Source organism: Erpetoichthys calabaricus, chromosome 18 (genome assembly GCF_900747795.2).
Source record: "Erpetoichthys calabaricus chromosome 18, fErpCal1.3, whole genome shotgun sequence".
Taxonomy (NCBI): domain Eukaryota; kingdom Metazoa; phylum Chordata; class Cladistia; order Polypteriformes; family Polypteridae; genus Erpetoichthys; species Erpetoichthys calabaricus.
In genome coordinates this window covers 27,112,514-27,132,755 of record NC_041411.2, presented here as the reverse complement: position 1 = coordinate 27,132,755, position 20,242 = coordinate 27,112,514, and the positions used below count along the sequence as shown (strand labels likewise).

General features: G+C 41.2%; 1 protein-coding gene across 3 annotated transcripts in view; it reads left to right on the top strand.

Annotated features, from left to right (window-relative positions):
- LOC114668962 (TRPM8 channel-associated factor homolog) overlaps nucleotides 1-20,242 on the top strand; it is a 60,853-nt gene that overhangs the window by 32,621 nt on the left and 7,990 nt on the right. The window contains exons 1-2 of one of the 3 annotated variants that reach the window (XM_028825011.2): nucleotides 14,078-14,094; nucleotides 18,442-19,100. In XM_028825011.2, the coding sequence (XP_028680844.1) occupies nucleotides 18,484-19,100 (617 nt within the window). In that variant the 5' untranslated portion in view covers nucleotides 14,078-14,094; nucleotides 18,442-18,483. Of the gene's footprint in view, nucleotides 1-14,077; nucleotides 14,095-14,386; nucleotides 14,493-18,441; nucleotides 19,101-20,242 lie in introns of those variants that run through there. The other 2 variants (XM_028825010.2, XM_051921396.1) reach the window with 2 other exon arrangements.

Here is a 20,242-nt window from a genome sequence, read left to right as displayed (position 1 = left end):
GTGAGCGCGCACTGCTGTCCCGTGCCACCATCTCGTGAGCGCGCGTGTCACTGGCCAGGAAAAACCTAACAGTACAGTACAATGAATGCTCTAACTGCTGCTGCAAAATCACCTCAATCACATTTAGTTCGCACTGCTACAGGATAACAAAGGGACTATAGCCTGAAAAAGGGGCTATAAAACTGTATTTTATTTTAATAACAGCTGATTATAAACGTGCGGCATTATAAACATCGTTTCCCATCCATGAGACCCACTGAAATAAAACAGTCACTTAGACATACTGACATTCTAAACAGTCCTGTTATTAAAAGGCTCCTAACGCGGTGTGGGGTCTCAAAACGGGGGATGACGCATGTCGATTGGATTCTTCCTACCTTGTGACAATAAATGAACTACAGTTTCCATGTCAGTAAGTGACCTCGACATCCGACATCTGCCCTCATGTGCCAATGAAACCCACCTTCAGTGTCTCATACAGCAGACACAGGGTTTACTGGAATCTGGAAAGATCACTTCAAAAACACAACTCGGGGTCTAACAGCTCGACCCGTCCACTGACACACACCTGTCCTCTGGACAGCGCCATCACTATTAGAACTCAAAATGTAAGACTGCTACCTCGGCTTCGTTACTAAAAAGTCTTCCTTAGTAGGCCTAACACAATGAATACGCAGATACCTCACTTCAAAACTAAACGACATGCCTGCCATGTACATCTCATACGTCCAAGTAACTGAAACAATGCTTGCCAGTCAGAAGACTCGACATTTGTCCGCTTGTTCCAATTTTACATTGTTATGCTCAGTTACAGCTCCGCGTGGGCTGTCAGCTGTCACCTTATCTTCCGTGCTTCAACAACCACAGTAGCGCAGGCGATGATGGAGAATTCCATCTGACTCACCTACTGTAATAAATACAAACTAATAAAAGTAATAATAATAACAACAACAACACTTACCTGTTTCGCGTTGCTGACGTGAACCGGATTCGTCTTGCTTCTGGCTTAGGTTTAAAAATTAGGAAAGTAAGAAGGTCCCGGCCGCCTCTCCACAACTAAACTTTAATTATTTTACAAAACTACCAACGTTCTTAGCAAAAACATAAAATAACTCTTAGCGTTTCGTCTAACCGCTCACTGTGTAGGACCCTCGCACAGGTGTGCCAGTTTTGCACTAATTTTCAACTGAGTCTGACTGCACCCAATGGGCGAAGAGGGTGAGGGATTGCACCGCCCAGCAGTAGAACCCGATAGGCTGGTACGACTATCCAATAGGATTTAGAGCCGGTGGAGAAGGCAGCCTGTCGTCTGCCGCTGCTGTTGTCAACGGATACGCATATGGGAAGCCTGTAAGTGCAGTTGTGATTGTTAAACTTGACTTGCTTGTATGGAATGTTATTGAATTTTAATAAAATCAATAAAATGAAAAATAATAATAATAATAACAAAAATAAAGTTCTGACTCTAGTTTCTTGTCAAGCTTTTTAATGTTTCCTCATTTTTAGACTGATCTGCCCTCTAGTGGACACAGTTGGTAGCGCGTTGGGAAAAGAAACGGCTTTAATTTCTGAAAGTAGTTGTTTGCACTCTTTGTTTGTAGATCTAATTAACACACTTGATAAGTAAATGATTGTATTAAAATGTCTCATTTGTTCCACTGATCAAATATATATTTTTAACATCTTAGTGTGTAATAATACATTTAAATTTAAAATCTCACCTCTTAGCCTCATTAAAAGAAAAGCTGCTTTGCGTCCTTTATTGGAAGAAAGAACAGATATCAACTGCTTACCTTTAATAATAATAATAATAAACATGACACGTTATTCTCTGTTTTTAGCGGAAGCAAATGTTGTTACACAAATTTAATAAGAAGAATACATTTTATTTATATAGTGCCTTTCCCAGGCTCAAAGTGATTTGCAAAATAAATAGGAAATATATAGCATGCATGGGATACACAACAATTAGGTTTAGGTTTAGGTTTCTTTATTTAGTCATGTTTACACAAGAAAACAGTTGCATCTAATATCAAGTAACAGACAGAATGAAATAAAACAGACAAATAGAAATAAGAAAGGTTAAGGTAAGGCAGTTAGATAAAACATATTTACACAAAAAAAAAATAAAACAATATCCACACAAAACACTAAATTAACATAAATATAAGAAACACAAAGTTGAACCATTATTTAAAAAATTAGGGACAGAATATCAAAGTGGGACTCAGTAAGCACAACATCACAACGGGCGTATTATTAGTTCTTATTTGGCGGACGTCTTTATCCAAGACGACTTTTACAGACCCCTTTAGAAAGCAAAACGCTAGGACCTGAAAAATGTTTACCTCGGTCTGCTGTTGGTGTTCGCTTCACATAAGCAGATTGTAACGAGCGGATTTCGTCCTCAGCACAACCACGTCGCTTACGGAGACCCCTTTGAGTCCCCCGGTGTCGCACATCACTTGAGAGTCGTTAAGTTTAACAAAGGGTGATCGAGTAGCTCAGGAGGATAAGCGACCCTTTCTTGAGGGACTCCCGGGTTCAAGACCCCGTACAGGATTTGTTTAGAGCATTAAATGTATCGTAACTGTTACGTTTGCCGGGCCACTGGCACGCACGTACAGCACAGTATCACGGGACATCAGTGCGCTCACAGGCCGGTGTCTCGGCTCTACGGGCCAATGCCTCGTCTTGCATTACAGGTTACTGAGGTGTCTTCACGCACTCCATAGCAAGCCGGGCCGAGGTGCAGTATACACCCCTGATGGCGCAGGACACTCATTACAATAGATAGGAGTCATTACGCAAGTGCATTTACCGTTATAACACCATTTTCTTTTCTTCTTCTGAATTTAAACAGCATTACACCAAAATTGTGTTTTTGTTTGCAATGTTTGAATTATAAGCAATGCCAAGTGTTTCTTGTTAGTTCTGTATGACAGTTAATTCACTTGTACTTTTTACCATAAATCTTTTTTTTTTGCCACTAAGGGGGCACTTTTGCAATAATTTCTCCCTCTGTAAAAGTGTTTTTTCAAGCACTGAGCACACAGTACTGTACTGTTACATAAGACTCTTGCCCCTTATTTAAAAATAATATCATGTGCAAAATTCATTTTGCAGTTTGATAATTTCTTAATATTCTGGGTTCAGTCTTTTTTAATAGGCCAAACAAAGGGGCAAGTTATTAATGAGGACACTTCAATTAAAACACCATCTGAAGGACAGCTCATTTGCAATTCCTGCCATTCCTCATTTGCTACTTCTACAAACTTAAGAAGATATGAAAGAGATTATCATTCCAATGGAAACAAACACATATTTTGCATTGATGTAGAAAAAGCTATCTTTTTCAATTCAAGACCAAACAAAGGTGTCAGGGTTCTAATTAATGTAACCAAATCATCAGCCTCACAGATAACTGCCTGTGAAGTGGCAGACTGCAGAGATTTCATGGCCACCTGGTGTCGAGTGTGTGCAGTTGCGTCGAGTTCCCTTTGCAGATGCTTCTGTTTGCCCAGAGGCACTTCACGTTGATGCCACACAGTCTGTGTTGGAGGAAAGGGCTCATTTTTAGGCCCAGAAGAAAGGAGTGCATTGAAATAAATAAAGCAGCATCCAGGGAAGGAGCAGGTACAGTGCACCCTGTTTTCTACGAGACGTACGGCTATTCTGGGAGTTATGTTTACTTCTCATTATTTACAGGAAACAAGGAAGCCTGGAGTTATTTAGTGTGGACGACATTCACATTTGACCTGAAGATAGAGCAGTGGTCGTGTCTTTGTAACTGTTCCAAACAGCTGCATTGCTGTCCTCAAATTTATTTGTCAATGTGGTGGCTTTTCCTGACCCCCAATCCTTGACTACCCTACTCATATCCTTCTTCAATATATCGATACCCATTCTGTCCAAATGTAAGCCATCACAGCAGGACAGGTGCTATCTTTTCCAGAAAGAGTCCCAATGTCCCATAAACCTGTCTATCCTTCTCTAAGGTTTCCCTGGATGGCTGGGCAGCACAGGTAGACCTTCAGAGAAGTCTACCTTGTCAATTCTACATTTGACTGCAGAACAGATAACCTACATTCATCCATCCATTATCCAACCCGCTATATCCTAACTACAGGGTCACAGGGGTCTGCTGGAGCCAGTCCCAGCCTTTATTCATTCAAACATGGACACTGACATCTAGATCCATTCCCTACTCTGGCCAAGAGCCTATCCACCCTTTCAGGGCATTGCCTGACCTGTGGACCCAGAAGACAATACACCGTTCAACCGTGTCTGCTCCTGGAGCAAACCTACATTTCAGTACCTCTATAGACTAAGCCCACCACATACCTGCCTACCACCTCAAGAGTTTTCAGAGTCCCTGTCCAGTTCCACAGGTTGCTGTAAATGGCTTGACATTTCCAATTCTGGAGCACAGAGTGTATCCTTCCTTTATGTGCTCCTGTGACTGATTGTGACCCACTTAGCTCTACCTCAAATCAAAAAGGAGCGACTCATCCAGGCCACCCTACAAAAGCTCCAACAGCAAACAGAACTTCCATTACATTGTCCTCATAATCCAAATTTGTATTATTACATGTATCAGCTCCTTTTTAATTAAAACATAAATCTTGATTTAAATTAAGTATTGCAGTTACTTAACACCTGTAATATTCCCCTCCCTTGACTGACTGTGTCTTTATTTAGAATTGCTCTCCCTTTGTCCCAATTGCGTACCTCGATGACTGTTTTCCAAACATGATGCTCCCCTTTCCAGCTTTTTAGCTACACCCCCAGTGCTGCCATATGCACTGTATTTAAAGAATATGCTCCTTGTGGTGAATGGAGGCTGCTGCTCTCAGTCTTATACAACCTTTACCTAGAATCGCTGTGTAGCACTTTATTTAAAAATGATTTCTATGGAGAAGGCCTGCTTTGTCTTTGTCCTGTGACTCTGCATTCCCCATTTGTACTCTTCATTGTGTAAACTTTATCAGAAGGCCTCAAATCCCACAGACTTAGTGCTCTTTATCAGGTTTTGTACTTTAGCATTTCTCCCCCTTCCTTTGCCTTTTTGTTCATCCAGAAACGATGATTTGACCAGAGACGTTTGTGTGCTGCCTGAATCTACACATCTCACATTTATTGATCAGGTTGTGTGGTTATGGTTTGCGAACATTCATCTTATACTTTGCTTCCATACTATTTTTATGAATATTCCCAATAATACATTATTAAATGTGTAACCTGACTCCTGCTTGTTCTTTTACTGTGTCTAACTGCCTGAGGTTATAGATGTAGAAGTAAAGGGGGAGAAGTGCTAAAATACAATACCTGATAAAAGTGCTTAAGTGTATGGAATTTGAGGCCCTGTAGTAAAGTCTACACAATAAAAAGTACAAAAGGGGAAAGCAGAGTCACACAGTACTCTACCAAAACAAGGACTTGTCAAGTAACACCTGACAAAAAGAGTGCAGCTCAGCCATTCACAGCATATTATCATTATATGTGCCATGAACTCAGGAATTCAACTTCAAATCTTTCATCAATGACACATTTCTTGTTTAAAAAACTGTCCAAAATGTACCCAGGGCAAAATCCAACCTGTGAGCATTGCCATCCAGCTCCAGCATCACCAGGACATTTGTTTTGGGAATGCATCGAATTAACATCATTTTGGACTAAAAATCTATGAATGTTTAGATCAGACGGCATCGGGGTCACCATCCTTCCTAACCTATTAGCAGCTGTATTTGGAGGACTGGGCTTAGTGGAGGGTCCCAATGGATCAGACCAGCCTATAACACACTACAGGCATGCAGAATTATCTTGCTTAACTGGAAGACCCCCAACCCACCTTGTAAAACTGAGAAACTGATGTTGTATATTATTGTAAATTAGAAAAAAAAATCAAATGCTTGCCTGAAGGATCTGTCCAAAACGTCTTTAAAACATGGCAGGACTTCGATTAAAATGTCTTAGAATAAGTATACATATTGTAGAAGGAAAATGTGTTTCTTTCCTCTGTTCTGGGCTAGCCTCTCTCTTTGTTTCCCCTGTCTTCTTTTATATTTAAAATTTTCTGTTTGTTTTTCAAGATTAATTTTTAAATGATTTGGTGTACACATTCTATCTGTTTGATTGTATACGGTTACTTTGTTGAAATAAAATCAATTAATAAAATAAAAAATAATAATAAAAACTATCATTCGTACACCCTAATTCCTCCTCAATAACGAAACAGTCCCATTCTTATTAGTCCTTAGGACGAGGATTATTTTCTTGCTGTCCTGAAGTCTCTTACCGCGTGAGCCCTTCTGCGCCCCCAAAACGCTGCAGAATTTGAACCCAATTCCTTTTTCATGATACAGGCAACAGCAAAAACATTTTAGTTGAGCACTGGTTTGGAGAAAGGAAACAGTTTGGAGGGCTTCTGGAACCCACTTTATTTTTTATGGCTTTGTTTTATGTCTGGTTTAATTGCAAACATTATGTATTGTGGTGTAATGCTGTTGATGTTTAGAAGAAGAACAAGAAAAAAGGTTACGTGTTAACAACGGCAACTGCATTTACGTTATAAATAACACCCCCTGGCTATTGTAATGATCGTTCTGTGTCATTTGGGGGTCTATCCTGCACCTCTGTCCGGAGAGCTATGGAGTGCGTGAAGACACCTCACTACCCGGTAATGCAAGACAAGGCATTGGCCCTAGAGCGGAGACACCGGCCTGTGAGCGCGCACTGCTGTCCCGTGCCACCATCTCGTGTGCGCGTGCGTGTCACTGGCCAGGAAAAACCTAACAGTACAATGAATGCTCTAACTGCTGCTGCAAAATCACGTAAATCTCATTTAGTTCGCTCTGCTACAGGACAACTAAGGCACTATAGCTTGAAAAAGGGGCTATAAAACTGTATTTTATTTTAATAACAGCTGATCATGAACGTGCGGCGTTATAAACATCGTTTCCCATCCATGAGACCCACTGAAATAAAACAGTCACTTAGATATACTGACATTCTAAATAGTCCTGTTATTAAAAGGCTCCTAATGGCGTGTGGGATCTCAAAACGGGGGATGTCGCATGTCGATTGGATTCCTCCTACCTTTTGACAATAAATGAACTACAGTTTTCAAGTCAGTAAGTGACCTCGACATCTGCCCTCATGTGCCAATGAAACCCACCTTCAGTGTCTCATACAGCAGACACAGGGTTTACTGGAATCTGGAAAGATCACTTCAAAAACACAACTCGGAATCTGACAGCTCGACCCGTCCACTGACACACACCTGTCTTCTGGACAGCGCCATCACTATTAAAACTCAAACTGTAAGACCGCTACCTCGGCTTCGTTACTAAAAAGTCTTCCTTAGTAACACAATGAATACGCAGATACCTCACTTCAAAACTAAACGACATGCCTGCCATGCACATCTCATAAGTCCAAGTAACTGAAACAATGCGTGCCAGTCAGAAGACTCGACATTTGTCCGCTTGTTCCAGTTTTACATTGTTATGCTCAGTTACAGCTCCGTGTGGGCTGTCAGCTGTCACCTTATCTTCCGTGCTTCAACAACCACAGTAGCGCAGGCGATGATGCAGAATCCCATTGACTAACTTACTGTAATAATACAAAATTATACAAATAATAATAATAACAACACTTACCTGTTTCCCGTTGCTGACGTGAACCGAATTCTTCTTGCTTCTGGCTTAGGTTTAAAAAGTAGCAAATTAAACAGGTCCCAGCCGCCTGTCTTCAACAAAACTTTAATTAATTTATAAAACCACTAACGTTCATAACAAAAACATTAAAGAACTCCTAGACTTTCGCCTGACCGGTTACTGTGAAGGGCCGAAGGCGACGCCCCCCCTCGCACACGTGAGCCCGTTTTCCACTAATTTTCAACTGAGTCTGACTGCACCCAATGGGCGAAGAGGGTGAGGGACTGCACCGCCCATCAGTAAAACCCGATAGGCTGCTACGACTATCCAATAGGATTTAGAGAATGTGGAGAAGGCAGCCTGTCATCTGCCGTTGGTGTTGTCAACGATACTGTATATTGGAATAAGTGAAGCCTTTTCAGAATTTCAGAATTTAATTGTCTTTCTTGATATCAAAATTCAAATTACTTGATAGCGTTTTAAAAGTTGATATTATGTTTTCTAATTCTGATGTCAACATTTTAAAACGTGTCATCCGGGCTCACAAGACAGCACAGTGGCGCAGTGGTTGCCTGACTGTAAGTTCACCTGTTCTTCCCGTGTCTGCGTGGGTTTGCTATAGCTTCCACGCAATGTCCAAAGACACGCAGGTTAGGTGAACAGGCGACACTACGTTAGCCCTATAGTGTGTTTTAAGTGTGAGTGTTTGCCATAAGAGCACAACAATCCATGTCGTATGTCTGAAATTAATAAACTACGTTATTATTATGTTCCCAGTTGGACATGCCTAAAAACATCTCCCAAGGCAGGCGTCCAGAAGGCATCCTATCAGATGTCTGAACCACCTCGTCTGCGCTCCACACCCCTTCTCGAAGGCTGAGGCCAGACATCCTGAAACTCATTTCCGCCGCTCGTACCTGTGATCTAGTGCTCCGGTCAATACGCACAGTTCATGGCCATAGCTAACGGTAGGAACTAAGCTCGATTGGTAAATCGACAGCTTTGCCTGTCGGCTCAGCACCATCTTCATTCACCACGACTGACTGGTAAAACATCCGCAGTCTGCGCCGATCCACCATTCGAGCCCTTCTTCCCTCACTAGTGGACAAGACCCTGAGATATTTATACTCCTCCGCGGGAGACAGTACCTCAGTCTCACGTTCTCTGCTATGGCATTAATAGCTATACCACACCGACCACCTGTCACTTACTGACTGGGGGCATGTAGCAAATCTTCTCGTGGTTCCCCTGTTAATCTGCCCTACCAAACAGAGACCAATTGCTACACTACACAGTCCACTGCACTCATCCAGGGGTGGTAAAAGGATAAACCCTCAGCCCCGAAAATGTCCAAGTTTAGAGTTGTTACCTTCAATGCTGAAGGCATGTCTGCCAACAAAGAGCAACTCCTTAAATCACTCAATGCTGACGTTATATGCCTGCAGGAGACCCATAAGACCTCTGCACCTCCCACAATACCAGGAAGGGACCTTGTCATTTTCCACCCAAGCTCAGTTTCACGGAAGTGCGATATATGTTCGGGACAAATCCACCATCCTGACAAGCAGAGATTTTACAAACAAGGGGACTGAGATCCTGTCTATGGAAATGGAACACCTGAACATCATCTCGGTGTACAAGCCACCTCCAACTCCATTTAAGTGGCCCCAGGAAGTCCAGCTTGAAACAAAAGCTCACCTCAGAGTAGGTGACTTTAATAGTCACAATACCATGTGGGGATACAGTCAAACCAATAAAGATGGTAAAGCTGTGGAAGAATGGGCACTTTCTAATAACCTCATAATTCTCTACAATGCTAAAGATAAGCCATCCTTCCAAAGTGCTCACTGGAAATGGGGGTACACTCCAGACCTGGTTTTTGCATCATCAAGACACTACCCAAACTTTGAAAATTCCACCACAAATCCCATACCTAAATCCCAACACTGACCGATCCTAATTGACTTTAAGCCCATAAGACCTAGAGAGACAAAATCAAAACCAAGGTTTAACTTTTGGAAAGCCAAACGGGAGAAATGTATAGCAGACCTGGAAGCTGACATCTTAAATATTAGACCCATCCCACAGTGCTATCCAGCATACTGTATAAGAGTGCTCTAAAAGTAACATCCCAAAGGGGCTGTTGGAAAGAGCACATCTTAGGCCTCAGCGAAGAAACCAAGGCTCTTTACAGAGATTACATTCAAGCATATAATGTGAACCCCTTTGCTGAGAATACAATAGAGCTTGGGGAAACCCTAATGACCTTGTTAAGTGGGGAAAGGAAAGATCGGTGGAAGAAAGTCATAATGAACATCGATATGACTAGTAATAGCAAAATGGCCTTGGCTACAATTAGGAAACTAAATTTTGATAAGAAACCTCCCAAACGTACGGCAGTTGTAACACCTAATGTGGTGGCACACCAGTTGTTACTCAACAAGAAACCACCAAGTAAGGAAAAAGGTTATCTCAAGAAAATGAAAAAAGACATGGGTCGAGACATGAACACCAATGACAACCACTTTGATCCATTTGTCATAGAAGAACTGAATAACGCTTTAAAACAACTGAAGCCTGGTAAAGATGCTGGATTAGACGGGATTACAACAGAGATCATACAGCACTTTGGTGATAAAACTAAACAGTGACTTCTCTCATTGTTTAACATCTGTGCCACATCATATCACATCCCGATGATCTGGAGAAGAGCAAAAGTTGTGGCACTACTGAAACCTGAAAAAAACCCAGAAGATCCATAAAGTTACCGCCCAATTTCACTGTTATGCATCTTATATAAGGTATATGAAAGGATGATACTGGCACACATATCCCCAACCATCGAGGATCAAATGTCACCAGACCAAGCGGGCTTTCGTCCCGGTCAATCCTGTTGTGGCCAAGTCTTGAACCTAACTTAATACATTGAAGATGGGTTTGAGCAGAAACTAATTACAGGGGCAGTGTTTGTAGAACTTTCCGCTGCCTATGATACAGTGAACCACAGAGCACTTCTTTTGAAATTTGCTAGAACCATACAAAATAGACCATTGGTTTATATAATCGAGTCACTACTGGTCAACAGAAGGTTCTACGTAGAAATGGACGGTAAAAAGAGTCGCTGGAGGAATCAGAAAATGGACTTCCTGAAGGTTCAGTGCTGGCTCCTGTTCTGTTCAATATATATGTTACAACATTAGGAGGTTCATTTATGCAGATGATCTCTGCTTAGCCTCCCAGTCTGTTTCCTTCCAAGATATCCAAAAGAGACTTACCAATGCCCTCAACAACCTCTCAGAGTATTACACTAAATGGTTCCTTAATGCCAACCCAGGAAAGACACAGGTCTGTACCTTTCATCTTAACAATAGACAAGCAAACACAACTCTAGAGATCAGGCGGAATAACGAAGTACTGAAGAACACCAAACATTCTGTTTACTTAGGCATCACTCTGGAGAGGACATTGACTTTTAAAGAACATATTTTTAAACTCAAAAAGAAGATATCCAGCAGGAATAATCTCCTTAGCAAGCTAGCAAACACATCCTGGGAAGCAGACCCTAAGACCCTGTGATCAATGGCCATGGTAGTCTGTTATTCAACAGCAGAGTATTGTGCACCAGTGTGGGCTAGGTCAACCCATGCCAACAAGGTTGACCCTGAGCTAAATAGTGCATGCCAAATTATCACCGGCACATTACGAACAACGTGCCTTCCTGCTTTATACAGGCTGGCTGGGATCACACCTCCCCATATACGACAAGAAAGTAGTTAAAGAGTAGAAAGGTTCAAGCAACTGATGGACTCCAGACACCCACTTCACCATCACCAGGAGGTAAATCGCCGACTACCTTCTCGACTGAGTTTCGCCACAGTGGAAACCCGTAATCCAAAGCAGTCCATAAAACATAGGCTTAAGAGGTGGCAAGAGACTGACTGTAGCCCTCCCAATGAAGCTCTTCTTACACCTCAAGAGCATCTACCCAATGGAACACCCCTCTCTAGGAAAGACTGGGTCACGCTTAACCGAGCTAGGTCAAAGGTGGGCAAAACAAGGGACAACCTATTTAGATGGGGCCTCACAACAAGTGCTAAATGTCACTGTGGTGAGCCCACCCAAATAATGGACCACATTCTCCATGAATGTCCCCGAGGCCCTACATGTACCGATGAAGATCTTAAGGATGCTAATAACGCTGCTCTTACCTGGATACGGCAGTGGCATGATAAGATGTGATGATGATGATGACTTACTGACTAGAAGAATATCAATGTTCCGAACTTGAATGGGGGGGCTGGCATCTGTGGGTGAGTAAGTGTGCTCTGGCAGAGAGATCAAAATAATAAAGAAATCCATTAACTAAAACATTAGAAGCATAAATAAACTAAACTGTTTTCGAATTGTACAAAATGCTCATAGAGGGCAAATATTTGTAGGGTTTGTTTTCTGAATTGTGATATACTTAGAAATGAAATTAACATGCCACCAGTCCTCTATAACCAACTGAAATTACATACTAAATGGAACTCAATGTTAATAAAAAACAATACATTATAATGAAGTCCGATAATAATACCTACTGTATATCTTCTTGTTAAACCTTGAGTATGCTTACCTGAAAATAACTAACGGAACACGGACTCCTCTGTGGTGCTGTTGATAACAAACCTGATCTACCGCCCCGACTCAAACCACCTACACCTGAACACCAGCAAAACCAAGGAGCTGGTGGTGGATTTTAGGAGGCCCAGACCCCTCATAGACCCAGTGATCATCAAAGGTGACTGTGTGCAGATGGTGCAGACCTATAAATATCTGGGAGTGCAGCTGGATGATAAATTAGACTGGACTGCCAATACTGATGTGCTGTGCAAGAAAGGACAAAGCCGGTTATACTTCCTTAGAAGGCTGGCTTCCTTCAACATCTGCAATAAGATGCTGCAGATGTTCTATCAAACAGTTGTGGTGAGCGCCCTCTTCTACGCAGTGGTGTGCTGGGGAGGCAGCATTAAGAGGAAAGACGCCTCACGCCTGGACAAACTGGTGAGGAAGGCAGGCTCTATTGTTGGCATGGAGCTGGACAGTTTAACATCTGTGGCAGAGTGAAGGGCGCTCAGCAGGCTCCTATCAATTATGGAGAATCCACTGCATCCACTAAATAATGTCATCTCCAGACAGAAGAGCAGCTTCAGCGACAGACTGCTGTCACTGTCCTGCTCCACAGACAGATTGAGGAGATCGTTCCTCCCCCAAACTATGCGACTCTTTAATTCCACCAGGGGGGGTAAACGTTAATATTTAACATTATACATAGTTATTGTCTGTTTTTTTCACCTGTATTATTATCATTCTTTAATTTAATATTATTTATTGTATCAGTATGCTGCTGCTGAAGAATGTGAATTTCCCATCGGGATTAATAAAGTATCTATCTATCTATCTATCTATCTATCTATCTAGTGGTCACTGTCTGTTTAGACTGGCGTATGATAATAACCTTTTACTGACAGGTGTGTCACCACCGATCTCTCCACGCCGCATGAGATTCCCTTTTCAAGTCCCATACCACCCCGGTGCCCCCCTCACCAGCCAGTCAAACCTCTTGAAAAGAAAACCCAATAAAGCTCTGAACAGCAGAGGCTATGATTGGCCTGAAATTAGATGTGCCAAGGATTCAACACAGCCATAATGTTTAAAAATACTGGAAAAAGGAATTTAAAAATGTAAGAAAAGTTTGTATTTTAATTCTAAATGTGGCCACAAGAGGGCAGCATTTACACATATCCTATGTTGGAGGTTTTTCATTTGCATATTGACTTCCTATTTTCTTAAACTCTTGGTATAAATATGTTTAGACTTACATATAAATATTATTTTTGATATCAGTGCAGATGTGGATGACCACCGTGTGCTGGATGGTCACTGACTACAGGTTCTGATTCGATGTCCAGTGTGATGGAATAAAAAGTGGAGACCTGAGCTGAAGCCCTGAGCCCTGAGCTCCAATACACAATGACATTTGGAGGGGATTATTTGAATGTTCACTTTGGTTTTCTTTGAAGAGGCTGATACTGTATTACCTTGATTATTATAAGAAAGAGCATGCCAGCTGAGTCAGGTCCACTGGTTTATAAGCACTGATCGGAATCTCTACAGTGTAACGGACGCTGGGTCTCTTACCCTGCCAGGATTCCTTCGTGATAAAAGGACTGGGGGAGAGAGAGCTTTAACGGGGCATTTCCTATTCCGGAACAGCAGAAGGCAGCCCCCTTGGCTTGGTAAAGTGCCACGGACTTGGAGCTTAGAAGCTCAGCATTGTTGTGTTCCGTGGTCACCGCCAGGGGGGGTACTATTGGGTATTTTTGAAAGTGCATATTTCATTTGGAAAACACCAGACGTAATTAAGGAAAGATTTTCATTGACGAGAATGACTGTGAGTTTTGTCGCATAAGATTACACGATGATTTATTTTTCAGTAAGTAAAGTCTAGAAAACCAACAATAGACCGGGCAGGTAAAGATAATGCAATTTTGCATGTGAGCTATACCGTTCATAATTGCTTTCCGCTGAAATGAGTATTTTTCAAACGCTTGTTGATTTAGTTAAACACACATTAAGGGTTTGGTCGCTGGCAAACCCTGACGATGTTTTTATGCTCGAGCGAGCATTCACGGCTGGAGTTTCCCTTGTGGGAGGTACTTGGGTCGGGCAGTGACGGTACTTTTCCAGCAAGCCCCAGGAACGAGGTGTTGGCATTGAAAAGAGAAAAAACTGGCTATACCGTTACAAATACGCAGTAAAAGGTTTAACCTGGTTGCCCTGTCCCATCAGGTAAGTTCAAACACCACTCATTTATTTATCCGCTTTCATTTTCTACAAAACATTAGACGTTTATTTGATGGAGTTGAAAGAAAAGGTAAAGATTATTCTCGCACAGGAAAAAAAGTTTAGAAATAATATTTAGGCAATCAACCAGGTGCGTCACCAGCTCCGTTCTTTATTTGAACGTTTTATCGTTATCCAACTGATCACCTGTGGTTCGGTTATCTTGTTTTCCTCTGTTTGGCAAAACTAATGCTTCTCCTCAGTATTCCTTTCAAGCGGCATACCTTCTTTCCTGGTATTTAATATTTTGAAAGCTGCTTATTTTATTGTTTGACAATACTCGATAGGCAGATTACAGGCGTATTTCTGTACAATATAAATGTACCATGAGGTTTCCGGAAGTTGTTGGAAGGTGGAGCATCCATATAAGTACAGTAATGCCAAACTCGTTATTAGTGAAGCAGAGGCCATCTGACCATAAATGATGTACCTCACATAAACCTTGTTCTGATTTTTAGATTCCTTTTGCATGTTTGCAAAACTAGCAAAATTATTTCATGGTAGTTGGAATGGACCATTTCCAATAAATTCCGAATAACTATAAATATGATAATTTTGATTAAATAAACGATAAAACAAATAAATGTCATTGTTCTATCATCAGAAAAAAAATATTTTTAATTGTATAGGCCTACTGAAATGCCGTGAAAATGAACTGTCGAGTAAAACATTTCACATAAAAGAATCCAGGGTGGTGAAGCCTGTTAATTTAGGTTTGCAATTTCAACAGTTAACCCACTGAACATTAAACTTGTTTTAGAAGAAAAAAGTACTAAGTACAGTATCACCGTAAAAAAAATCATATTAGTATTAGTAGTTTATAGTTATTTTTTTTATCTACAGACAGTCTCCGGCTTGAGGTCGTGCAACATGCGATCAACCCGTAGTTACAAACGGACTGCCTCAATCTTATAATAAATTCTAACTAGTGATAAATTATGCTTTATAAACGAATATTGTCCTTTTCCGTGTTAGTAAAGCGGGTCCTGTCTATGACTGCAGCTACTTCCGCTTTGAGGGAGCAGATTACGTGATCTGATTGGTTAAGGAAGCTGTCTTATAAGTACAGCTAATTCAAATTTGAGTTCCGCTGATTCAGAGCAGTATTCTCGGTGCTTTTATGACAGATAATGATGAGGAAGTGGATAAAAATGCAGTCGATTAAAGCAGCACGATCTATAAAATTATATTAAGCTTTTTTAGCCTTCACTTCAGATTACAGGCATCACCAACGAATCATTTGAAAGATCGTTTTCCGCACTTTTGTTTCTAGCATGAACCATCGCGTAGTTATTCAAGCAGTTTAGAATGATCGATTGTCAATGCACCGGTGACACGACTCATTATGTCTGATCACAGTTCCGTTTTTCTATTAAAGTATCCTTGAGCGATGTCTTCAAAACGTTTTCGACAAAAGAGTTGTATGAACCCTTTCGTCTCATTCAACTAGGGATGGTAAAGTTAGAGGAGCACGATCCAAATAAGATACAGAGATTCACCCAAGTTTATCATACAGTTAACTAGGGGCATCAGCTGCTCTAAGCCCATTTATGACGTGAAGAAGAAAAACTCTGTACAGACCTCTCCCTTCATGCCTATTTCAGGAAATCGACCCACGTAGTAAACCCCGTCTCTTCAGCAGCAGAATCAAACCCACTCCGTGGCACCAGGCCCATTCTCTCCAGTTATTCTCTCCGTCCTATCATTTTTTGCATCATCAAGTTATTATGTTAATTCACAAATGAGTGTTAACTTTTAATCATTATCCTTTTTCTTTTTTTCTGTCTGATTGGCATTGTGTACGTCCTGATGCTAAGGGTCATAACGTCTGCAGGAACCATGTTACCTCTACATTTTCAGAAAGAGCGTGTCACGTCATATACTGTAGGTTCCAAAGAGAATACAGTAAAAGAGAGGATTCAGACATAATTGGAAGCGACATGAAAACAGAGAAAAAGATCAAATTAAACTTGAGTCCATTTTGATTTAAAACTCCCCCGGATATCTAATGATTAATGAACGGTTGACATCGGTTAGCCATGAGCTACTGCTTGATATTTGAGTTCAAAGTCAGGTGCATTCTTAATTTGAGGAAGGTGAAAAACGGAAAGGTTAAATCGATTTCCTCTAGGTGTTGTGCGCGTTTAGGTGAATTTTGCCAAAGTGAAAATAATTTTAGTTATGCAGTTCATTTATAGTGTACTCGATAATATGCCACTAGTGTTGAGACAAGGCGTCTGGTGGCATTTTTGAGCAGAATTCATATGAAGTACAAACTCAAGGATTAGCTTAAAGTGTGTAAACGCTCAGGGATGAAGAAGTATTTTATTTTTTATTATGATCTTTTTTTATATCCATCCATCCATCCTCTTCCGCTTATTCGGGGTCGTGTCGCGGGGGCAGCAGCTTGAGCAGAGATGCCCAGACTTTCCTCTCCCCGGCCACTTCTTCTAGCTCTTCCAAGTGAATCCCAAGGCGTTCCCAGGCCAGCCGAGAGACATAGTCCCTCCAGCGTGCCCTGGGTCTTCCCCGGGGCCTCCTCCCGGTTAGACGTGCCCAGAACACCTCCAGGCGTCCAGGAGGCATCTTGATTAGATGCCCGAGCCACCTCATCTGACTCCTCTCGATGCGGAGGAGCAGCGGCTCTACTCTGAGCCCCTCCCGGATGAATCTTTTTTATATATTATTTTTATTCAGTTGCTTAAATATTTGATGAAGTATATTTTCCTTACTTTCTTGTATATAAACTATTGGAATCGTCCAAAAATTCGATGTCGAGATTTTGATAAATCACAACATTTTAGACCTCTGGGAGGTGCAGGATTTATGTTTAAGCTACACAAGCTATAGCTTAGGGCCCCCGCCTTCTTGGGGGCCCCCAAAACAAATTGTCCGAGTGAGCAATTGTCATATATACTTAAATATACTACAGCATTATTTGTCCCAATCAGGCCCGGCCTTAGGCATAGGCGAAGTAGGCGACCGCCTAGGGCCCCAGATCGACTCCTTGGTCTAATTTTCACGCATTTCACAGAGCTTCCAGAGGGGCTCCACCCCCCTCAGGGGGCCCCTGGACCCCCCTTTCGCCTAGGGCCAAATAATACCTAAGACCAGGCCTGGACCTCCCCCACCATTTTTAGAATTATGTCTGTCTGTGTGTGTGTAAACATGATATCTTGAGTACGCTTTCACTTAGCTCAACCAAATTTTGCATGCAAGTATTCGGTACAAAACGTAGATTTCTATTAACCTTTGACCTATTTCTGCTAACCGGAAGTGGTACTTTTTTATTCATGCTGCTGCACAGTCTTATTCAACTTTACTTTTACAATAATTGTTCAATAAATTATAAATTTGATCTGTTGTGGATGGTTCCTTAAAGTACATAATATTAAAATATAATTGTTGTCTTGTGGTTTACTCCTATATAATATCGATAACCATATCTGAGTATCTAAGAAAGTCGAGGGGAGAGCACTCCCAATTTTTAAAATTTGTTTTCATGGTAGTGCACACATCACTATTGTAATGTTATTTGCACATGCTCTTCATTTCTTTTTTTTAATCAAGTTTAAGATTATACAGTACTTCTGTTGTATAGTAGTGTATAACGTGTAACTCCTTTGTTCTTCTAGCTCTTTACCTGTTTTTTTTCTGTACTTGGCTTGACAAACCCTCACTTAGTTTTTTCATCCGTCATTGTTTGTCCATGAATCACCTCAACATTTATTATTTCTAATTTCACTAAGTGTGATGCTGGATACTGATGTGGTGAAAGAATTTTTTTTGATAATGATTGCTATCAAATTCATTATACAAAACAAATATTGATTGACCTCTACATTGTCATCAGTCCCATGGGCTGACATCTAATAGTCTTCTCCATTTCCTTTAGGTTTAAGCCATACAAATCTGCAGGATTTGACCTTCTTAAAGAATGGATCTTGTCTCTACATATAAGAATCTGGTCAAAGATGTGAATGTGTTCCGTTTCACTGGGGAGGCTGTGCCCTGTGAGCTCCTGCTGATTGGACCTTCCGCCATCCCTGTGGCAGTGAATGATAAAGGTCAGGTGTTGGTGGCAGCATCCACATACGGCAAGGGTCGCCTGGTTATTCTGGCCCATGAGGTTTACCTTAAATGTCCCGAGTTTGGTCCGTTTTTATTGAATGCAGTTTCTTGGCTCAGTCCGACACCTGAAGCTGCTGTGGGAGTTCACACCAGTCTGACCTTTCTCAGCGGCCATCTTCGCAATGCCGGGTTCAATGTGCAATCCGTCGATAAATTCATCAGCAACATGAAAGTGTACTGCATGGATGCCTACAATGATTCACAAGCTGGGGAGCTCATCCAGTTTTTGAAGAATGGAGGCTCTCTTCTGATAGCTGGCCAGGCATGGCACTGGGCATCTGGTCATAAGGGAGTGGATGTCCTGAAGCATTTCCCTGGGAATAGTGTGACCAGTGTTTCAGGGGTCTACTTTACATCTCACTATGGAGAGAAAGGAGAGTTCAAAGTCTGCCAAGAGATACCTTCCAGTTCAGCCTTAGTCCTGTGAGTACTTGAGTTTAATGTTCAGGTTTTTAAACTCTTAATTGGTTCAGTCAGTCTTACCTTTGGGATTTGACACATGTGGTAGATGTTTGGTTAGCAAAGCTACAAATGGAGGAATGGCTGAATGTGTGTAATGTGCCCTGCAGGAAGTTTTACTTTGTGTTCTAATTTTATTCTGGTTACCAGACCTCATGTTTTGAGTCTTATCTGGAGGACATGGAGAGATGTCGAGAATTGGACTTAAAAATGCACACAGTACTTTTGAGATGGTTACAGTGTTCAATAATAAGTGTTAGAGTGTTCAATAATAATAAAGAGACTTTATTTATAGAGCGCCTTTCCCATGCTCAGTGTGCTTCATGGATATTCAAAATGGCAAATAGGCCACAGAAAAACAAACTCAATAATTTGTACTGGCTAGTAGCAAATATAAATAGTTTTAAACAGCAGGTAAAAATACACAGAACATAAATAATTCATAATATAATCGCAAAAGTCTAGGTTAAAACAATAAATTAAAAGGAATAAAATACACAATGCCAGAAGACTGAAAACAAACACACCACAATCATAAATACAGGAATTTCATCATATGAGCTCATCAGAATGTTCTAGAAATGCTTCTTATTTAAAACTGACAATTCCCTATCATCAAAATAAGCATTTATTTTAAATATATGGATTTTAGTTTTGCTTTTGACTTTGAATTTAATGTAACGTCTTTTCCTTGTTTGTTAATCTCTTAATTGTATTTTGACCTGGACAGTGAGTGACATCCCTTCTGAATGTCCCTTAAACCTCTTTCAGTTCATCTCAAATTAATTAAATAAAAGTGATCTGTTAGCACAATATTTCAAAAACCTGGTACAGTCAAGAAACACCCTGCATTTCAGTTTAACAAGGTATTTGTTACCTGAGGTGTGTGCACAGTGAAAGACGCTCAGTGTAGCGTATGATGTTTCATCACAAAGTCAGCAGCTAGGTCAGATCGCCAACTAAGAAATGGAGTTCTCTGTTTAGATCAGCCTTATAACTGGCGGCTGTGATTCCCTTGACCCGCGTTCATTTCCCAGTATTGTTGTCTAAGAGAGGATGGGGTCTGAGAAGGGGACTATGACCCTCATCAGAGACAGCAGGTCATG